Source organism: Calonectris borealis, chromosome 6 (genome assembly GCF_964195595.1).
Source record: "Calonectris borealis chromosome 6, bCalBor7.hap1.2, whole genome shotgun sequence".
Lineage (NCBI taxonomy): Eukaryota > Metazoa > Chordata > Aves > Procellariiformes > Procellariidae > Calonectris > Calonectris borealis.
In genome coordinates this window covers 27,706,935-27,726,067 of record NC_134317.1, presented here as the reverse complement: position 1 = coordinate 27,726,067, position 19,133 = coordinate 27,706,935, and the positions used below count along the sequence as shown (strand labels likewise).

Sequence of the window (19,133 nt, the reverse complement as noted above, 5' to 3'; positions counted from 1 at the left end):
CTAAACCTTCATTGTATAAACAGACACTGTAGCCAGAAAAATATACAAGCCAAGGGTATGCTGCCAATTTCAAAATTCAGATTCTCCAGAAGCATATCACTATTAGCCACTGAAACAAGCCAGTTACCAGAAATGTCCAGTTGAATCCTCCAGATTGGACATAAGGTATTTTCCCCACAGCATCCCCTCATCTCTCTTGTCTTAATTCCCGTTCCTTAACTTCAGCATCCCATTATCCATGAATCAAAAACTGGCCTTCCCATTTCTTGCCTATTCAACTCATTGCATTTTTCTACCCATTTTTCTTGAGGGGAGAGGATTTATTTTCCAATAGCGTGCTTTACCTGCTTGCTCTCCTTCAGTAAACATTAGCTGTACTTCCCTCACTTGCTATTTCTGCAAGAGGTTGTCCCACCTCTTCTCTTTCTTCACTTCACAGGGTTCTTCTGGAAAAGACTTCTGAGATTCCCACTACTTCTTAGCATCTAGACAGCAAGAGATGATTTCTTTCATCCAGAGAGAAACACTGTTAGTTAAGGAGAGGTTAGCCCATCTCCTCATTTCCTACTACCTCTTGTCCTGGCCCAGAGGATGCTCCCCTCTCCTAGTTCAGCTGCCTGTGCTCAAGACCAGCACCCTGGTGTGGAGCAACATCTCCTCCAGGTCCGGACTGCTGAGAACAGGCTCTAAGAAACCACAAGGGGGAATCTCCCCTCCCTCACTCAAGAACTGTTTTTAAGAAGAGGTTCTCACCCTTGGTATCTGCCTTCATGATATTGCAGCCATGCCTGTACCCAGCCATATCCAGATCCTTACCCACAGACTTGATATCCTTGCTTGACCTTGGACCTGCCTTGACAGTATCAACTTCCCTGATGACTGCTGGACTAGCACTGACACTGGTTACTGTCACCAAACCTGACCTCCTGACTCTGTTTTTCAACTTGATGTTGGACCTACCTCATTGCAATAGGTTTGTCTGGTTATCTGGACTCTTGGCTGAACTTAGCTATACACAATTCTGCTGACCTTGGTCAGGTATGTAGGACCCTCCCTAACTTGTGGCCACTCAGCTCCACTCCCTTTATAGAGCAGCCTGCCCTTACCACTCCTTGACACTCCTCCTCTTGTGCTTCTGGCTGCTAGGGTCCTGGGGGCACTACCGAGCCTTAAAAACCCTGACCAGCCCCACCTGCAACCCGCCACCAACCCCGCCCAAGGGCCTGGAGCTCTATTTAAGCTCAGCCTGAGACTCTCAGTCCTTCTTTTAAAGATGCTGTGGGATGCTGCCTCTGGTTTAGCCACAGCCCTGATCTGGCTATGAGCCCTGCTGATCCAGATCTGCAAACTGATGTCCTGTCCTCAGCCCTGCCTCATCACTGTGAACTTGCCAGATGATTTGGATTCTTGGGGGATCCTGGCACCCTCCCCTGCTCAGGTACCACCAGGTGGGTCCTGGCCAGAAAGGTCCTCGCCTTGCTAGCCCTGAGTCCCCCTCTTGGCTCCCTGGCCTTTAGGGAGCAGCTGACCCTTGCTGTGCCCTGACAATGGCTTTGCTTCTCTTCTTGTTGTGCCCCCCGCCCCCTTTTTGACCCTTCAAATCTACTTGAGCTATTTGTTTAAAAAAAATGACCAAACAAAAAATGTTAAGACAACTTCTAAGGCAGCTCCACTGGCTCTCTAAGTAAAATGGAGTAACAGAGTAACCTGGATATATAAAACACAGCACAAAACTGTTCTGTGGACTCAGTTCTATAATTTTTTTTTTATTCCTGGTATACTGTAAGAATCCTGGTATACTGTAAGAATCCATACTTTCCATACTTATCACTAGAAAAAGAAAATAGCTATGTCTTGTAGAGAACTGCTGGAGAACTAGATGTCCTCGTGCATTGCATATTTAGGCACCCTTAAATTGAAAGAGGTACATTAAATTCAAAGACAAAAAGTTACTTTATGCATGGAAAACACCAAATATTTACAAATATTCAAAGAATACTTTGGGAGGCTCTCTGAAGAGCTGCAAAATTTAATTTGAAGGATTTTTATAAAGAATGTCCTTCAATTTATTCCTTATTAAGAGTTGAATAGAGCTGCTCTATGTTCACGTATCTATTGCCATCGAATCAAAATGCACATGAGAGAACGGGAAAGTAAAACACATTTTAGCTGCTTTGGGTGATTTGCAATGTTTTCTACGTCATCCCTATTCCTTGTGCAGCATACTGTATTTCTAGATGTCCCTTGATCATTCTGCTATCACAAGTACCTGTATCTGTATGCTCCACTTCCAAATTCTGGCTATGATGAAAGATGTAGAAGAAATTAAGGCCATTACATGCAGGTTCAGTGCTCTATACTATTTGGCTGCCTACTATACAATTCCTGCTACACATTTACTGTTTGTCTTGTGTCTCTCTTCCTCCCCCCCCCCCCCCAATACGGGAACATCGCACAGGATACTACATGGGATCATCAATACATGCAGCCCCTCTTACAAGAAAGGACACGGAAGTTCGGTGTGTGAGAGTTCCAGACATAGTCTGGAAAATGGATAAAATGATATTGCTAGACTATTTCATGTTTTTCCAAATTCAATGTGCAAATCTGAAAGTTGTGATATTTTAAAAAAGCCTATTAGAGTAGACTTGCTTAGAATATTACTTTTTCCCCCAGGAAAAAGTGTCTGTCTCAGACTTACAAAGGATTGTGGGGTTTGAGGATTTGTGAACAGTAGCAAACCAAGAGTGAACAGACTTGTATGTTCCTCCTATGGTTTCTGTTACTATATACAGTTCTCTTACTATTTTTTGTTTTTATCTGCTACATTTTAGTATCTTAACTGTTACTGATTTAATACACCTTTCAAGTAACATCAATAAAAGGAATTTAGAAGTTTTAATGACATCAGTTGAAGGGTATTACAAATTTCCTAGGAACTGTAATAGTCTTCCACTGATGGTACTGAAAATAGTATTATTTTATGGTTCTAAGACAGCTATCAGCTAATACTTTCCTGTACCTTATAAGAAATTAACTGGTGACAATATATAATATACATAGATGAGATAGGCTAATAAATGATCTCAGAAACAAATACAAATGATTGCAGGGGATTATAAAGGGCATACAGCCTCAAAATTAATTCAACTATATCCAGTTTCATGTTGTGCTTTATCTTCTAGTTAATGATTTAGCTTTCCTTTTGAATGACATCAGTGCAAACACATTAAAGATCACCGATGCCAAATAACAGACACAAGTTTAATTGGTTCTTCCACTGTTGTACCAGAATGATAAATTGCTAAGGCAAGCTTGTTTGTTGGCTCACAGTTTTTCCTGCCTTGTCACTCAGTTATCTTTAGGCAAAAAAATGTATTTTGCACAAAACTTCCACAGTTTACCCATAATTTCAATTATTTACACTTAATTTTATCTGATTACTCTGCAGTCAAGATATTTATACCCCAACAAAGAAGATCTAAGGGACAAAAAATATTGACACAAAGTCAGAATAAGACTATTGACACTAACAGCTTTAAGCAAGCAGAAACTTTACGTGGTCATGTTATGATTCAGAAAGGCAAATTGGTGAGGGCTGCATTTCGGTGAAAGCTGTATCAATGACTCGATGCAAATTGAAAAGCACTTGCATATTTAACAAATATTCAGAGCATACTTTAAATGTGGCAAAGTAATAGATGGAAATAAGGATCAAAAAGCTGTACCATAGTGACTTTTTAAATGTGTCTTAAAACTGTCTTCTCAGCTACATAATTAACAGCTTGGTACAGGTTTTTATGGAACTATTAAGGAAGGCAGCTTAATAGTTGCGAAATCATGTATCATCTCATGGACTCTCGGCTGGTTTGATTGCAGACAACCAGATTTCCTTACCTGTAACAGCATTTGTGTTCTAAAGTCACAAACGTCACAGGAAGAGCCTTGGATATTTTGACATGGGGTTTGAACTATAATTTGTATCAACCTGCAAAAGGTAATATTTTTAATTTATTGCTTTATTTCTCAGAGGGACATTGTATATTTGTCTTATTACAAATACTAAAGATAAAATTACTAAACTGCTCGTTTAAAAATGTTGTTTTCATGCACTAATAAGCCATCGTGCCATTATACAACTCAGAACTAAAAAAACCCTTGCTGTTTTCCTTCAAGTTAAGCCCTTACAGTCTCAGGAGCATCTTATAAATTGGAGTTGATGCTGGACCTCTAATGTGATTGTCATCAGTGAATCTTACAGCATCTGTGAGTGAAGCTGTCATACCTCCAAAGACTAAATTCTATCATTTACAGAGCGGGAGTAAAGAACTGGTCTCCCTCCTCTGCATTTAAGCTTTGAGGGCGAGGGATGACTATGCAACCTTCTGGGTACACTTTCTGCATTGGCCCACTCGATACAGAATCTAATGTTGTAGGAGTTGGTATCAGAGTCAGAGTCATTGTGTTCCTCAGTTGTTATGAAGGGTATGTATAATTGTGATCCCTCCACATAGCTTTATGATAATACTGTTTTGCAGCATGAATGTCAACATGGTATTTATCTTAAGGCTAAGCCAGAGACACAACCTGTGAAAGACTTGACTTCTTTAGTATGAAAGGGCTATTATAACTTCATGTCATAGTTTTCCAAAGCTAAACAATTGTAGTATTTCAGTTTCAACAAGAAAGCAGAAGCCATATGGGACTCTGACAAAGAAAATGAACTTCTGTAGCTAGAGAACTCCTTCACTGCACTCTTTGGAGAAGTCAGAGTAACTTAGGAGAACAAAACAGTAAGAAGCCAGACAGCCTTTTGACCGCTGCCGCTGTGCTGCAGTTACCCCATAGAGCACCGCACCTAACGTAGAGTCCCGGGTTTGTTCCGGCACCCAAGGCAGGCTGGGCAGCAGGGGAGGCCTCGGCGGGCGGCAGCAGCGCTCGGCCCCGTTTCGGGTGACCCTGCGGAGCCCTGCCCCGCCGACGGCACCGCAGGGCTCCCACTCAGTCTCCCCCGGGAGGGGCTCAGCGCGGCCCCGGACAGCCTGACGCGCTCCTCTCCCGCCGCTGCCTGCGAGGAGACCGGCGGGCGGCGCCGGGCGAGGAGGCGGCTGCCGGCCCGGGACGGGGGCCCTCCCGCCGGCCCCGGGGCGGCCGCGACTCCGCCCGCGGGGCGGGGCGGGCGCTGCCTTGGCAGCAGCCGGGACGCCGCAGGCGGCCGGTCGCGCGGGGCGGCGGTGTCGCCGCCATGCTGGGCGCCGCGGCCCCCTTCCTCCGCCCGCAGAGACGGGCCTGGCCCGAGCGCCCGGCCGGCGGCCGCCCCCCGCGGGAGCGGGAGCAGCGCGCGCAGGCGGCGGCCGTTGGCGCCGCTCACGCTCGCTCCTCAGCGGCGGCGCCCGAGGAGCGGCGGCGGAGGGTGGCCCCGCTGGCGGCGGCCCCGCCGGCCGCGGCGGGAGAGGAGCCGCTCCTCAGGGGCATCTTCGAGATCAGCAAGAGGAGCTGCGATGTGGTGCTGAGCGCCCGGCGGCTCCGCTGGAGCCCCATCCTGCCCGAGAGCCCCACAGGTGGGACGGGCCGGGGCGGGGCAGGGTGGGGGGTATCCGCCGGGGCCGGGCCCGGGCTGGCTCCGGGAGCGGGCGGCGGCACCGCGGGGCCGCCCGGGACGAGCTGGCCTTCCCGCGGCGCTGCGAGGGAAAGGCGAGCTGCTGCTGGGGCCTCTCTGGGCAGGGCGATGGAGAGACGCCTTTAAAAGGGATTACAGTAAACTAGTTAAAGTCAGTGGTGTCAGGCATGTCTCTTCCCTTCAAGGTTATGCTGGGGATTAAAAAAAAACAAAAGAAATAGTTCATAACGCAATGAACGTCTTGTATCTGAACCAACTCTTCCTGGCAAGAGCCTTTACTTCTGGGCGGGTGATATGAAAAGGACAAAATGTAAGAGATGGTGTTTTTATGGCTAAGAAGCAGTAAGCAGGTAGAACAGTAAGAGGATTTGATTTCGTTTCTGCTGCATCAGCTTTTCTGGGTTTACTCTCTTTGACAGGTACATAAACTAGAGTGCGTATAGGTGTGGGTATGGTTTTGTGAGGCATGCCTGAGTTTGGTGATGAGGCTTCTGTGGCAGGTTGTCCTTGCTCCAAGCTTTTCCAATAAAGCAACACGCTGTGAGAATGTGCTGTTACAAAGGATTTGATCAAGTGAAACAAATTATACACAAAAGTTTTAGAAGAAAAGGAGCGCTCCTTAAACTTATCCAAGTAGTCTTTTTTCTCCTAGAAACTGTGAAAATATAAACTTACTTTCAAAACTACATACAAACTCTTAAAAGTTTCCATTTACTGCAGTGACCTCGCAGCGCTTATGTGAAGGAGAAATCAAAGTTGTGTTCAGGAATGCACAGTTAGCTTGTCCAGGCCTAAAATACCAGGTTTATTTTAGTATTATTTTGGACAGAACTTAAAACTTCATATGGGTGAGATCCAACAGCCATAAACTTAGCATACAGAAACAAAGTTTCTTCCACATACCAGTTTTTCTGTGTTACGATAATCTGTTCCTCTTCAAGGTAGTCTGTATGCTGCAGAGGCTCAAGGGTGGTATGGAAGCCTGTGATTCCAGTGCTGCTGCTGCAGAAAAATACTCGGATGGTCCCAGCTGAAGTCGTTATGCTTCATTTCATGGAACCGTGTTGGGATACCAGAGCTACTGAAATCAAACTAATATATGCCTCGCACCGCTGTTGACTCTTATCCTCCGAATAGTGTAACTGTATTAATGCAGTGTTGTGCTCGAACGTAGATACCTGGTTTTCAGCAGGACCGTTGGGTTCTGATGATGACTGCATTGACGTGCGTATGGTCCTTCCTCTTGTGCAACCGATCTGGGTGCCTTAGTAATGCTGTTACACAACGCTGCAGACTCTTTTCCTTCCCTTTTGGCACTACCTACAGGTCTCTGTGTATGTGACCTAAAGTGAGATTCATTAATTATTTAGTTCTGTGTGCAATGCTCTAATTTGATTGCCACTTTGTGTTCTGGCTACTTTAATGTAGCTTGAATTGTCATATATCAGGAAGTAGGGTGCATGATCTTTTAATTGTCACCTGTGAAAGATTTTAAAGTACAGACAGAAAGAATGAATTTTGACATGTATTGCTTCATGCTTCCAGGGATGGGAATATATTCTGGGTTTTTTTTTGTTTTTCGAGGAAAAATCCACCCCCTAAATTGCTACTTTGTGTAAGATCTTTTTATCCTGAGCTTACTTATACAGACATTGTGAGTTTTTCTGTCTTGGTTCCTGCGAGGTAATAAAGTACACAGTGCCTGAAGTCAGGCATATTGCAGATGGCAATAAAGTTGGTGTCAATTATATCAGGATTTGGGCTTTTACTGCACATGTATTAAATATATGCCAATACTTCATTGTCTCTGACAATTCAGTTTTGTAGTATGTTGTATTGAGCTGCTGAATATTTTGGTTTCTGAGAAGTTCTTAATGTCCTACTTTACTAGCTTCAGTGGAAAAGGCAGTGGTGTTTTCCAAATGCTAGGTTTTTCCTGAAGTCTGTGGTAGGTTATGAGCTTTTACCATAGGATTTCCAAATTCTTAAATGTGAAGTACTTACATTGAAGATAAGAGGATTTTCAGTTCCTCAGTTGGTATGGACGCCACCCCTATGTCATCTGTGGCCTTTCCTGCTGATGCAGTTGCAGAGGTTTTGGAACCTGAATATTTTTTTTTTGTCTAATGCTATCTTGTATCCCAGTAGCAATTACTCTGGGGTGTGGCAAGTGTGGGACCTGTTCTGGTGCTGGGAGGAGCCCTCTCTGTTACTGTCTCATTCAGTGTAACAGAAGTACAGCGGCACAGTGTTTGGGCCAAGCTGTCACTAGGTGGTCAATGGCTGTCTGGATAGGTCTGTTCCACTGGGATTTGGCTTAAGCATACTTTCTCCAAACCAAAAACTTCATAACTTTAGGCTCTAAAAGGTCAGGTCAGGTCTTCATACTTTGCCAGTGATGCTAAATGAAATGTCTCTTGCTTGGACTTGTATGTAGTAATTCTTCATATTTTTGGAAAAGATGTTTCTTCTATGGCAGTCACTCTAGTTTGTCAAGTCAGAGAACTGCCAGGTAGTTGCTTTCTCCCCTTTTCCCTAGCGCCCCTCCTCACCCCCAATAGTTCCTCAGAAGTATTCCTGTCTTGCTGAAGTTGTTGTTTGTTGTCCACAGTTCTGTGGTTCCCATCATATGTTCTTACGTGTGGTAGCTCATGCAGCCTTGGCTCCTTCAGCTTCTCCTAAACAGAACTCAAAGCTCCAGCTTAGAGTTCCCAAGCAGGTGACATCTGCTGTGCCTGGGCTTCATCATCACACGCTCACGTATGCGTAGTTCTGCCCCATTGCACTGTTTCTGTGGAGCTTTGGGCAGCGTGATTATCAGGCAGACTTCCTTCTTTACTCTCCCTTTGATTTCTGCAGCTTCTGTCTCCTAGAGGTTTTTGGCTACCAGGGCTCACTGAGGATTTTTGAAGGCTTCCTTTGTTGTTCACTCTCCAGACCTCATAGTAAGCTCCCCAGCAGCCTCTTCTCCTCTCTCAAATAAGCAGGACTCATTATGAATTTTGTGTGTTCTGTATTATAACAAAGCTTTGGGCAGAAGTAAGGCCTGGGCAGGCAACTGGATGTGGAGCCGGAGGGAATGAACGTGTCAAGTGGGAGCATGGGCAGTGCAAGGCATGGCTCGGCTGCCCGCTCTGAAACGCTACAATTACAGCCCGGGTGCGCAGCTTGGCTGAGCCTTTTCTTCTCGCTGGAGCCAGATACCCTCTGACCCATAGCTGGTTACTTGCTTTTAACAATGCAGTGGGCGTTGCAAGGAGAAATCAAGCTCACAGTCAGTAGTTACTATTTTTTTCTCTAGCTTCTTTCTATGTGTCTTTCCTATGCTGTAAATGTAAAAATGAAAATTAAGAAAAACAAGACTTCTCTCTATATATTAATAATCCAGCCCCAAACTGTAGAGCTTCTCATTTTGGATGCTGCTTCAAAACCATAGCAGAGAAGGCTGTCTTAAGTACAGGTTTGAATATTATATGTGATTTTCAGAAGTTCCCAGAAGATAAGAAGAATGACTGAATGATGGAAAAAAATAATTATTTACATTTAAGAACAAACACTCAGAGTGGAATATTTTTTTTGGTGTGGCTGAAGTTTAAAAACTAATGAAATGTAGGGGATTAGCAGCAGTGGATGTGGGAATCATTTGTATTTTAGGACAGTTTCTGTACAAATAGTGTCAATTCAGTCTTCTTTATGTTGTTCTTCCAATATGGCTTGTTTTTTGCTGTTGAATGAGAACTTTAATCCTGATATTTCTTTAAAGCCTTCAGCATCTTTTTAAAGATTGCCATAGAATTTCTCCATTTACAATAATTACAGTTTTTCAGCAGGTTTCTGTCAGATAGGAAATGGAACAAGACTGGCACTCGCTCAGTGTTTTACTGGTATGTGAAGTCCAGAGGCTTTTGATCGTTATGAAAAACTTTATAAGTGTAGTTTCTTGTGTGTGTAGTGTACTTGACTGAAGGGTATATGAAGTTTTTCGCTCAGACTGACGGCATGTAGACTGGACTGAGTATTTAGATAATAATAATAATTTGGATAAAACTTGCTTTTTTACTATGAGCAATTGAACATATTATTCTAAATCAATTGACCAACAAGAAAGTAAGATCTCTGGAGCAATCCAGAGGTTAATGTATTATTGAATATATATTTTCATAATGAAGTAGAAAAGATCAATATGTTGTTGAAGTACATTATTCTTATATATAATATATTATAGTTCTTGTTGATATTCTTCTAAAATGTAGATTTATAAGTATTCTATATAAGTGCAGCAATAAGGAAAAAAACCACTGAAGTATTGCAACAATGAAAAAGTTAGCAATAAAGGACTTAAAATTAATTCCGAGTGCATAGTGGCCTGCTGCCAAGGCTATTTAGGAACAGATGTGGCTGAAATAGATACCAATAGTCTGTTTGGGATCTCTAAAGTAAGACATCTGTCAGTCTATTGGTCAGTCAGGAATAATGGAAATGGGAGATGGCTGTTAGAAAATGTGAATTACTGAAGTTCCATGTTGGTGAAATTCAAAGCTTTTGATTCTACTTCTGACATGTAGAGAGTATGATTTCTCTAAGTGACTTATCTATTGTCCAAATGGGAAAACTATTTTTAAGGAAGAGACATAAAAATAAATAATATGAAGTGTAACTGAGAGTGAGATGTACATGTATCACATTAATATATGTCTTTAAGACGTAAATTGGAGGAAGAAAGCATGCAGTTTTAAACAATCCCATGGTGTCTGAACTTGTAAGACACTCATAAATCTTTTTCAAGGAAGTCCATAAAATTAATGTCTTTTAGATAAATGCTGCATGAAATTGTGAATGAATTCATTAATTTACAACTTTTTGTGAAAAAATTAAAAATATTTAAGAAAATGGGGTATACTAAAGGTCTCTTAAAATTTGTTCTTTATTTCAGGTGACTTCTAGACATAATGTCTTGATTCTCTGTGTGTCTTTTATCCTTTATCAGCAGATCAGTTCATGGCAACGTGTTGTGGAACAATATATGTTGTTTCATGCTTTCTGCTGTTTTTCTTGTATTTTACGTGTTTATGTACCTCTCTGCTTATGTTGAAAGGGATTAACATACCCTGGGAGTCTAATAGTGGCTTTTGTATGACTACCTCCAAAGAGAGAGATCAGATATTTAAGTCTTTGTTCCAGAAAATAAGTTTCTATGCTAGGTCTTGCAAATAGTATTTGTGTGTGTTTGGATTCACATACATGTTAAGCTGCGCGTGTGTTAGTGAGTTGGATTCTGATGCTACATGAGTTTGAAATAATAGGATTTATTTAGCTTTCACACAAAGTAATACTTCTTCATGGCCTTTTCTTTTGAATGCAAAACTATTTCTATTGGTGATATTGTGGTGTGTGTTACTCTTAAAGCTCTTGTAGGCCATAAAATGGCAAGCTTTAGACTTGCCTAAAGGTGATGGGTTTTGGTTTTGTGGTTGTTTTTTTGTTTTTCTTCATTTCTCCTGTTGCACTATGTAATAAGTATGCCTTGCCATATACTATTATAGATAACGCGGTGCTCTGCTTTATTCATCTCCTCCACCTGCCTGGAGAGTGAGGGACGATGGCTGGCTGGGTGCTTGGCGTATTATGCATCATCAGGCAGTTGGCACACCAGTAACAAGCCAGACGTAGCTGGTGCTGGTTTTTGGCTGCTGAGCAGGCCAATTGAAGAAAGATAGGTTGGAATCAAGGAGCAAGCAAGAATACTGTGGTGGGGGTGAGCTGATACATTAAGGGAGTGTAAGGGTTTTGGTGAAGTGCCATATGGGTGTGGGAGGGATTTGTGGGTGCTGTGGAGAAGGATATTAGTGACTGGAGGGGAAACTGAAGCTGTTGCTGGGCAGATAGGTGCTATAGCGCGTGAGGTATGTGTGATACAGGGTAGGGAAATAACTGGAAAGTCAGAGGAGACATAATAAGGTGGTGAGGTAAAGAGAGGTAGGATGCAAGTTCATTAAAAAGAAATAGTATTATCAAATTTCCATCATTTTCATGTTCATAGAATAATTGCCAACTTTTTTGACTATGCTTTCTGTGCAAAGGTGTGCAAGAGTAAACTGATGGTCTTGCTCATATAGCATGATGGAAAGAATCCAAAAGTGTATATTAAAAAAAAAAAGATATACTAACCAATCTTTAATGTCCATGCTAGTGCTATTTTCATGTCCTTGATAGTGCTATAGGGCTGAGTCCCTTCCTCAGTGTAAATTAATGTTCTTTTTAAATCATTAAAACCAGTATGCAGTCAAATCCCTTATCTAAACATTTATCTTGTATCTCAGTTTCTGAATTGTGCTGTTCTTCAGCCTTTGAGAAACATTTTTTTTTTAACCCCTTTTTCATATTCTAGGTGCTGTTGTAATCTTTTCTTGGTTGTCATTTTACTGTATCATCCCTGAATTTGTATCTCGCTAGTGTGCACCTTTATGTCTTTTCTGTTGCGTCAAATGTTACCAACTTATCTTAACTTTTGAGAGTAGTTTACTGGAAAATGCGTAGTTTCTTTCAGGCGGTCCATCAGACTTAGAAGCAGCGCTCTGTAAATGTCCAAGAAGCTACATAATTCCTGAAATCCTTTCCTAATTTTTTCTTTTTTTTTTTTTTTTAGTAATGTCTGCAGGAAACAAATACAAAATCTGATGAATAGCTTGGCCACTCAAAGTCTGAGACTACTGCCTACTTTCTTTGTCTGCAGCTGTTTCTTTCCTTGGACTATGTGTAGGATGTGGTTCTGTAGCACCTTCTGCGGGATAGTTGTGGGGATCATGGTGCCTCATGGGATGTGCTGCTATAGTAAATCCATATAAGCTTGCCTCCATAGTTGTAACTGTTCTGACAATAAATGGATTAGAATTCAGAGTATGTTCTTTTGCATTTTCTTATTTTGTATCTTGACAAAAGACATGCTTAGATTAAGACATTTCTATCTTTATTTTACAGATACAAAATAGAAATAAAAATAAAGCAGGAAAGTCTGTTATCTGCTCTTGTTGGAGTCAAAATAAACACAATAGATAAACAATTTTTCTTTCATTCTAGATATTTTATTTGTTAACTACGTATATTACAAGAGCAGCAGGTAAATAATAGGTGTTGTTGCAATTATGCAAAAAACAAACAAGTAGGTATTGGATAGAAGGAATCCCTTTCTCTTTGCAGTTTCATTTAGGTATATCCAACTATATTATGCACTGCCTTTAGAAGGAAGTTTTTACTTAAATACATATAGTACTCTAAAAATATGTTAATCCTTCTTAGACAATTTATGAAAAAGCCTAAATGGCTGAAAATCTAAGAACATAAACCTAAAGAATTGAATAATCTTTGTGTACCTTAACATTAGTGGGTCGTGGAACTAATGTTTTCCTTTCAAGGAAATCAGTGGTCCTGGTTTTTATGACTTATGTTGTAACAGTACATGCAGACAAAAAACCATAATGTGTTGAGTATCTGATACATGTATTACCATATTGCCATAAGAAAGTGCTATTATGTTAGACACCAACTGATTTTGTGATAGTGTTGGATTTCTCTCACATATGCTTATGTTTTTGTACAGATGACCCTTTAGGAACATCTGCTAGTTTGTGGTGGTATCTGCTGTTTCCTTTCTAAATTTGACCTTTTTGCCATTTACTACTGGGAGTGCTATAGCATTGCATTGTACTAAGATCCTTTTCTGAATTGATTCCTGTCTCATAGACATTAACTGTCAATTTTTGAGTTAATTGTGTTTCACCATTCTCTGACATACTACAAAATTGAGTGCAACTGCGAAGTTAATAAATTAACCTTTTAAAATACCATTTAATGATAATTTTTTTTTAAACTGCTAGCTTGAAATAAGTGACTAGAACTTCCTCCTTCCAACTGTTTAGGCGATCTCAAAAATACTCATGTCTGCAGACTAAGTGTAAGGATGGTATTTCTCAAACTATTTCAAACTAGGGAAGAAGTTTTGGAACTCCCTTCCCCCTCTATTTGTAGTGCAGATAATATCCTTTGGACAGTGATACCAGTTTAGGATCACATCTTCAGGTGTAGCTGAATAAGTGAAAATGCAAGCACAACTGAAATTCAGTTGTGCATGTGGCACTGCAACTGGCAGGGAAGTCATGACCTTGTAAATGAAACCGAAAATGGATTCTTAGCGTGTTGGAAACTCGTCCTCTTAGATGAATAAGCAAGACATGTTATAATCTCTCTTTCACGTGTAGAAGTTATCTGGGTAACTGGATTTTATGTAGTTTCGATGAAGAGTTGAAGACACTGGTATTTCCTATTTCTGCACTCTGGCTGATCATAGAAATCCTTTTTGTAGGACTTCAGATTTTACTATCAAACTATTTTGCTGTGGCCCTCTGCAGGAAAAAATGGTGTGTTGACTTTTTGTAATTTGGAAAAGTGACTAATTATTTTGTTTCCAACATATGATATATGCTTGTATAGAGATAGTAGTTAGTTACTTTCACATAATACTGTTCATGGTTTTAAAAGTTAAATGTGTATTTAAGCATGCATGAGACTTAATATTTTGAAAAATAATTACGCTTCCAGTATTTCTTTAGCTTCATTTATTGATATGCGTTGTCATCTAGTTATACCTTTTTACTCCAAACATTCCAAAGGTGATTTTGAAGTTAAATGTAATTGACTTCATATTTTTCAGTGACAATGCTGCTAAAGGAAAAAAATAGTTAACTCATTTAAAATGCATTTGTGGCTTTCTTGATTGAACCTAAATTTCTTTATGAACATGTATTTTGTAATTATCAAAGTATGCAGATTAAAAATGCACTGTTGAATAAGAACATTTTGCTTCCTGTAAGGTCTCAACATAACTGTTTTCCTATTGTGTTTCCTCATGGAGTCATAACCACACCCCCAACGTAGGTTCAATGGAGCAACAAGAAATGTCCCACAAACTTGGAAGTTTTGTGATACTAGAATTACCAACATTACCAGCTCTTCTTTGGAGACAAATCAATAAGCTGTGTTTCATACAATATCCCAACCCCCATTATTTAGGTACAGTTATCAGGATTGGCTTGTTTATGGTGTAGAATAGTATTAGCTGAGTTTATCTTTTGGGAAGGAGTTTGGTGCTGAGAGATGAGTGCATTTGTTTGAAGCCTTGAGCTATATTTGTATCTTTATCGTGCTTGTAAATGGGAGTGTTTAAAAATGCTTATGTAGAGATTGAGAGGGTGCTTCTGATTTTATTCCTTCCCCACATTTTCTTAGTTTGTTTCTTTTTAAGATTGAAGAATATCCTCGGTTTATTCTTTGATCGGTGGGTATTTGATTAAAAGATTTTTTGTGTGTGTGATTTATGTTTGTCGTCCTAGCTGTATATTGTAAAATATTTCAGCATAGTGTCTATTGTAGATGCCAAATACTGAATGTTATTTTATGAATGTTAGAGATTAAAGAAAACAAAAACATAACACAGAACTCATGTTGAGCTCTTTATGTGTATCTATCAATGACAAAATAGCTCTTAGCAACTTTGAGATTGATGTAATAAATACGTAAGCCCTTAAGTTGCAAAACCAAGAAAAAGCTTCAAGCCACACTTAATTTGGAGGTTTTGTAATATGATTGTAAGCCAGAGCATGTAGAATGATTGTAAGCCACAACACTTGATTTTTGTAAAATTGGAGCTCAGAAACCAGAGTGGATCACAAATTACTCAAATGATCCCAGGATAACTTGTATAAAAATTAAAAATTATTTTCCAGGCCCACCATTGGCTTTGTGTTACAAGGAACGATTAGTTTTCCTTACTAGCAGTACGGAAGCTGCTGTTTTCTCTCATGGTCTGTCAGTGGTAACCAACACAGATAAATATGTTTGTTTTAAAAAAAAAAAACGATGATAGAAGGTGTTTTAAAAAAAATAAAAATTGTAGGTCTGAATTTTCATGTGAGCCTGGATGTATGGTAGCTTTTCTGTAAGGGATTTGATGAAAGAAAATTCTACTCCTTAGGTTTAAAATTTGGTGCAACTTCCTCCCTCCCCTGGCTTCTTGTTTAGTTGTAGATGTAGGAATATATTAAATCTCTGATTAAAAAAAATATACAGTAACTTTGTTTACCTCACAGTTCTCTAATCTATCATGTGGCTCTTTCTTGCCTGTGTGTTGCAATTTTAAACAAACCATCAGTTCATGAACGGAATTCAGTGCCAAACTCTGAATTTCCTGGCTTTTGTCTATTTGGGCTATGTAAGATGGTAGTTACTTAGATGCTTTTCAGTACGGAGTAGTTGCCGTAGTTGGTTTATTTGAACTGTGACAATATATCTCTTCTGTCAGTCCATACACTCAAGTGAATATAGGAAAGTATGCTTTGCAAAGCTCAGAAAATGCAAAGCAACAGATGGTATGTACTGCACAATTAAACATATCCTGGAAACAGATCTTTACACAGTGCAGACAGTTTTGGAAAAACAAAATTTGACGTACAAATGATCAAGTTAAGGGTAACAGCAATAAATACTTATGGCTTAATATAATGCTGTTTTGCAGATACTGTTATGAGTTTGAGTAATTAAATGCTCATCATTCTATTAAAACCCCCTGTTTGACAGATGTTTAAAAATCGTCTTTGTAATTATATTTTTTCTGTATTGTTTTAGTACAGTATAGTAGAAATAGAATAAGTATTCTCACTTAAAAATAATGTTGTAGGAAAATGGCTTTAAAGAAAAAGCCTATGTTATTCTAACTTAAATGAAAATTCTTGTAAATAAATTGCTAAAAGTAAGTAGAAAAATTTCAAGATAACTTGCTGGCTTTCTGTGTGAAAACAGCACATCTTTGCCTGGCTGATCTGTTGACTGTTCTGAAGATGGTTCAAAATGAGATTGCTCCCATCCAAGTCCTCTCCCTGGTATGCTGTTTGTCACGGGGCCTTTTGGAGACTCGTCAAACAGCTCTGTCAAGAAAGGTACTGAAAGATTTCATACTTGGATGGTTTTGGACTTCCCAAAGGCCTGCTCTATCACATCTATGTAGTGTAACTGGGCATGAGGTAATTAGTTAGGGATCAAAATTATCATAGCACCAGTGAATAATACACTAAGAGTTAGATGGCTATAGATGGTGGTAACTCAGGTCGATGTCACACTTTGAACAGATTTTTGGTTTCCTTTAGTAAATTTGCAGTTGGCACATTCCGGGGTAAACCTAAATATACTGATATGTTACACTAATCAGGAGAAGATTGTATATAGATGTCTCTTTTTAACTTGGTATTATTTTTATTAAAAGAAAAAGAATGCTTCTGAATATTTAATGTGAAATGTAAGGTTTATTGGTCACTTGACTGCAACACACTTATTAAACAAGGCTGTGATTAAACTAAAAATATCCTCCAGATCCTTTTCTGTTTTATAGAACTTTTGTGATGGAGGAGTGGTAATAACTATGGTTGCTTTAGAAAACAATGCTTAGCAGAAGAAAAGAATACTTGATAAATGTTTGTAGCTTGTTGTGGTTTTTTTTTTTTTTTTACTGCAGTACAAACAAAGATGAAATAAAAAGGCTTTTTATTGCGCTTACATTTGTTGAGGAGTTAATTATTTAAAATATGATGGAAACAAGCAGGTGGTGTTTTTGAAATTTCGTCCCTAGGTCTCACTTGTTTTATGGAAACCATTTGTGGAATGTACACACAGAAATTCAGTACTCAACTTACAACAAAATTTATACATATATGCTTGTTTGTCTTGCTTAAAGCAGCTACTGCTTTTTACATTTGCAAGTTTAACAGTTTAGCAATATTAGTTTGTATGCAGGAGCAGACTAATGAACTTACAGTAAAAAGAAAGCTGTTCTTAAATATGTTTCTCTTTGTTTTATGTTTCTAATGTTTGTTTTCTTTGCCTAATTCATGGAGTGAAGGCTGTCTGAAAAGTTCATAGTGCCTTTGGTATATTAACAATGTGGTCTGGAAGGAGTATGGAAGAGAAAAAATGGCATGGGATAAATGCATAAAAGCAGGAATTCTGAATTTGTTTGTTTGAGGACTGTTAAAATAGCAGTGGAAAAGCATTTAGAGATTGTCAGTTATGTCCTACAACACAGCTTCAGAGACATGCCGTTGTACCGATTTGACTAGGCAATGGGACAGTGAGTCCAAGAGTTAGAATCATAGAATCATACAGGTTGGAAAAGACCTCTAAGATCATCGTGTCCAACCGTCAACCCAACACCACCATGCCCTCTACACCATGTCCCTAAGGGCCTCATCTACACGTCTTTTAAATACCTCCAGGGATGGTGACTCCACCACTTCCCTGGGCAGCCTGTTCCAAGGCCTGACCACTCTTTCAGTAAAGAAATTTTTCCTAATGTCCAATCTAAACCTCCCTTGGTGCAACTTGAGGCCATTTCCTCTTGTCCTATCGCTAGTTACTTGGCAGAAGAGACCAACACCCACCTTGCTACAACCTCCTTTCAGGTAGTTGTAGAGCGCGATGAGGTCTCCCCTCAGCCTCCTCTTCTCCAGGCTAAACAACCCCAGTTCCCTCAGCCGCTCCTCATAAGGCTTGTGCTCCAGGCCCTTCACCAGCTTCGTTGCCCTCCTCTGGACACGCTCCAGCACCTCCATGTCCTTCTTGTAGTGAGGGGCCCAAAACTGAACACAGTATTTGAGGTGCGGCCTCACCAGTGCCGAGTACAGGGGCACGATCACCTCCCTGCTCCTGCTGGCCACACTATTTCTGATACAGGCCAGGATGCCGTTGGCCTTCTTGGCCACCTGGGCACACTGCCGGCTCATGTTCAGCCGGCTGTCAATCAGCACCCCCAGGTCCTTTTCCTCTGGGCAGCTTTCCAGCCACTCTTCCCCAAGCCTGTAGCGTTGCCTGGGGTTGTTGTGGCCGAAGTGCAGGACCCGGCACTTGGCCTTGTTGAACCTCATACAGTTGGCCTCGGCCCATCGATCCCGCCTGTCCAGGTCCCTCTGCAGAGCCTTCCTACCCTCGAGCAGATTGATATAATTAAGCATAGTGTAATGTATTGATCTCTCATTTGAATGCCATCAGCTTGGGATCAAGATCAGGAACTGTAGCTAGACCATTCCTAACATATATGATCATAGGTTTATTATGTGGAAAATGTCATCTGTCACTTAAACTGTTAGGATTATTATGTTAAGGATTATTAGGACATAAATAGAGACTAAATCAGATGTTTGTATGCTCTATAAACCAACTGTTATTTAACCACGTCTTGAATACTGTGTGCAGTTGAGGTAGGACTGGAGAAGGTTCATGAGGTGACAATGATTAAAGGTAAGGAACGGCTCCTGGATGACAGTGACGGACTAGGCTGGCACTTTTTGATCGGAAAGGGAGGTGGTTGAGATGGGGCCTGGAGAGAGTAGATGGCAATGGCTTTCTATCTTCAACATAAGAAATATGGTGCATCTAATAAGGCTAAGAAGAACCAGGCTCAAAACAAAAGGAA

The 19,133-nt window shown here is 40.4% G+C and overlaps 1 protein-coding gene across 1 annotated transcript in view; it reads left to right on the top strand.

The window, feature by feature from the left end:
* The first annotated feature begins 5,223 nt into the window (after nt 1–5,223).
* CERKL (CERK like autophagy regulator) overlaps nt 5,224–19,133 on the top strand; it is a 60,393-nt gene continuing 46,483 nt past the window's right edge. Inside the window, exon 1 of the mRNA XM_075153376.1 lies at nt 5,224–5,561. Within this exon, the coding sequence (XP_075009477.1) occupies nt 5,246–5,561 (316 nt within the window). The 5' untranslated portion in view covers nt 5,224–5,245. The remainder of the gene's footprint in view (nt 5,562–19,133) is intronic.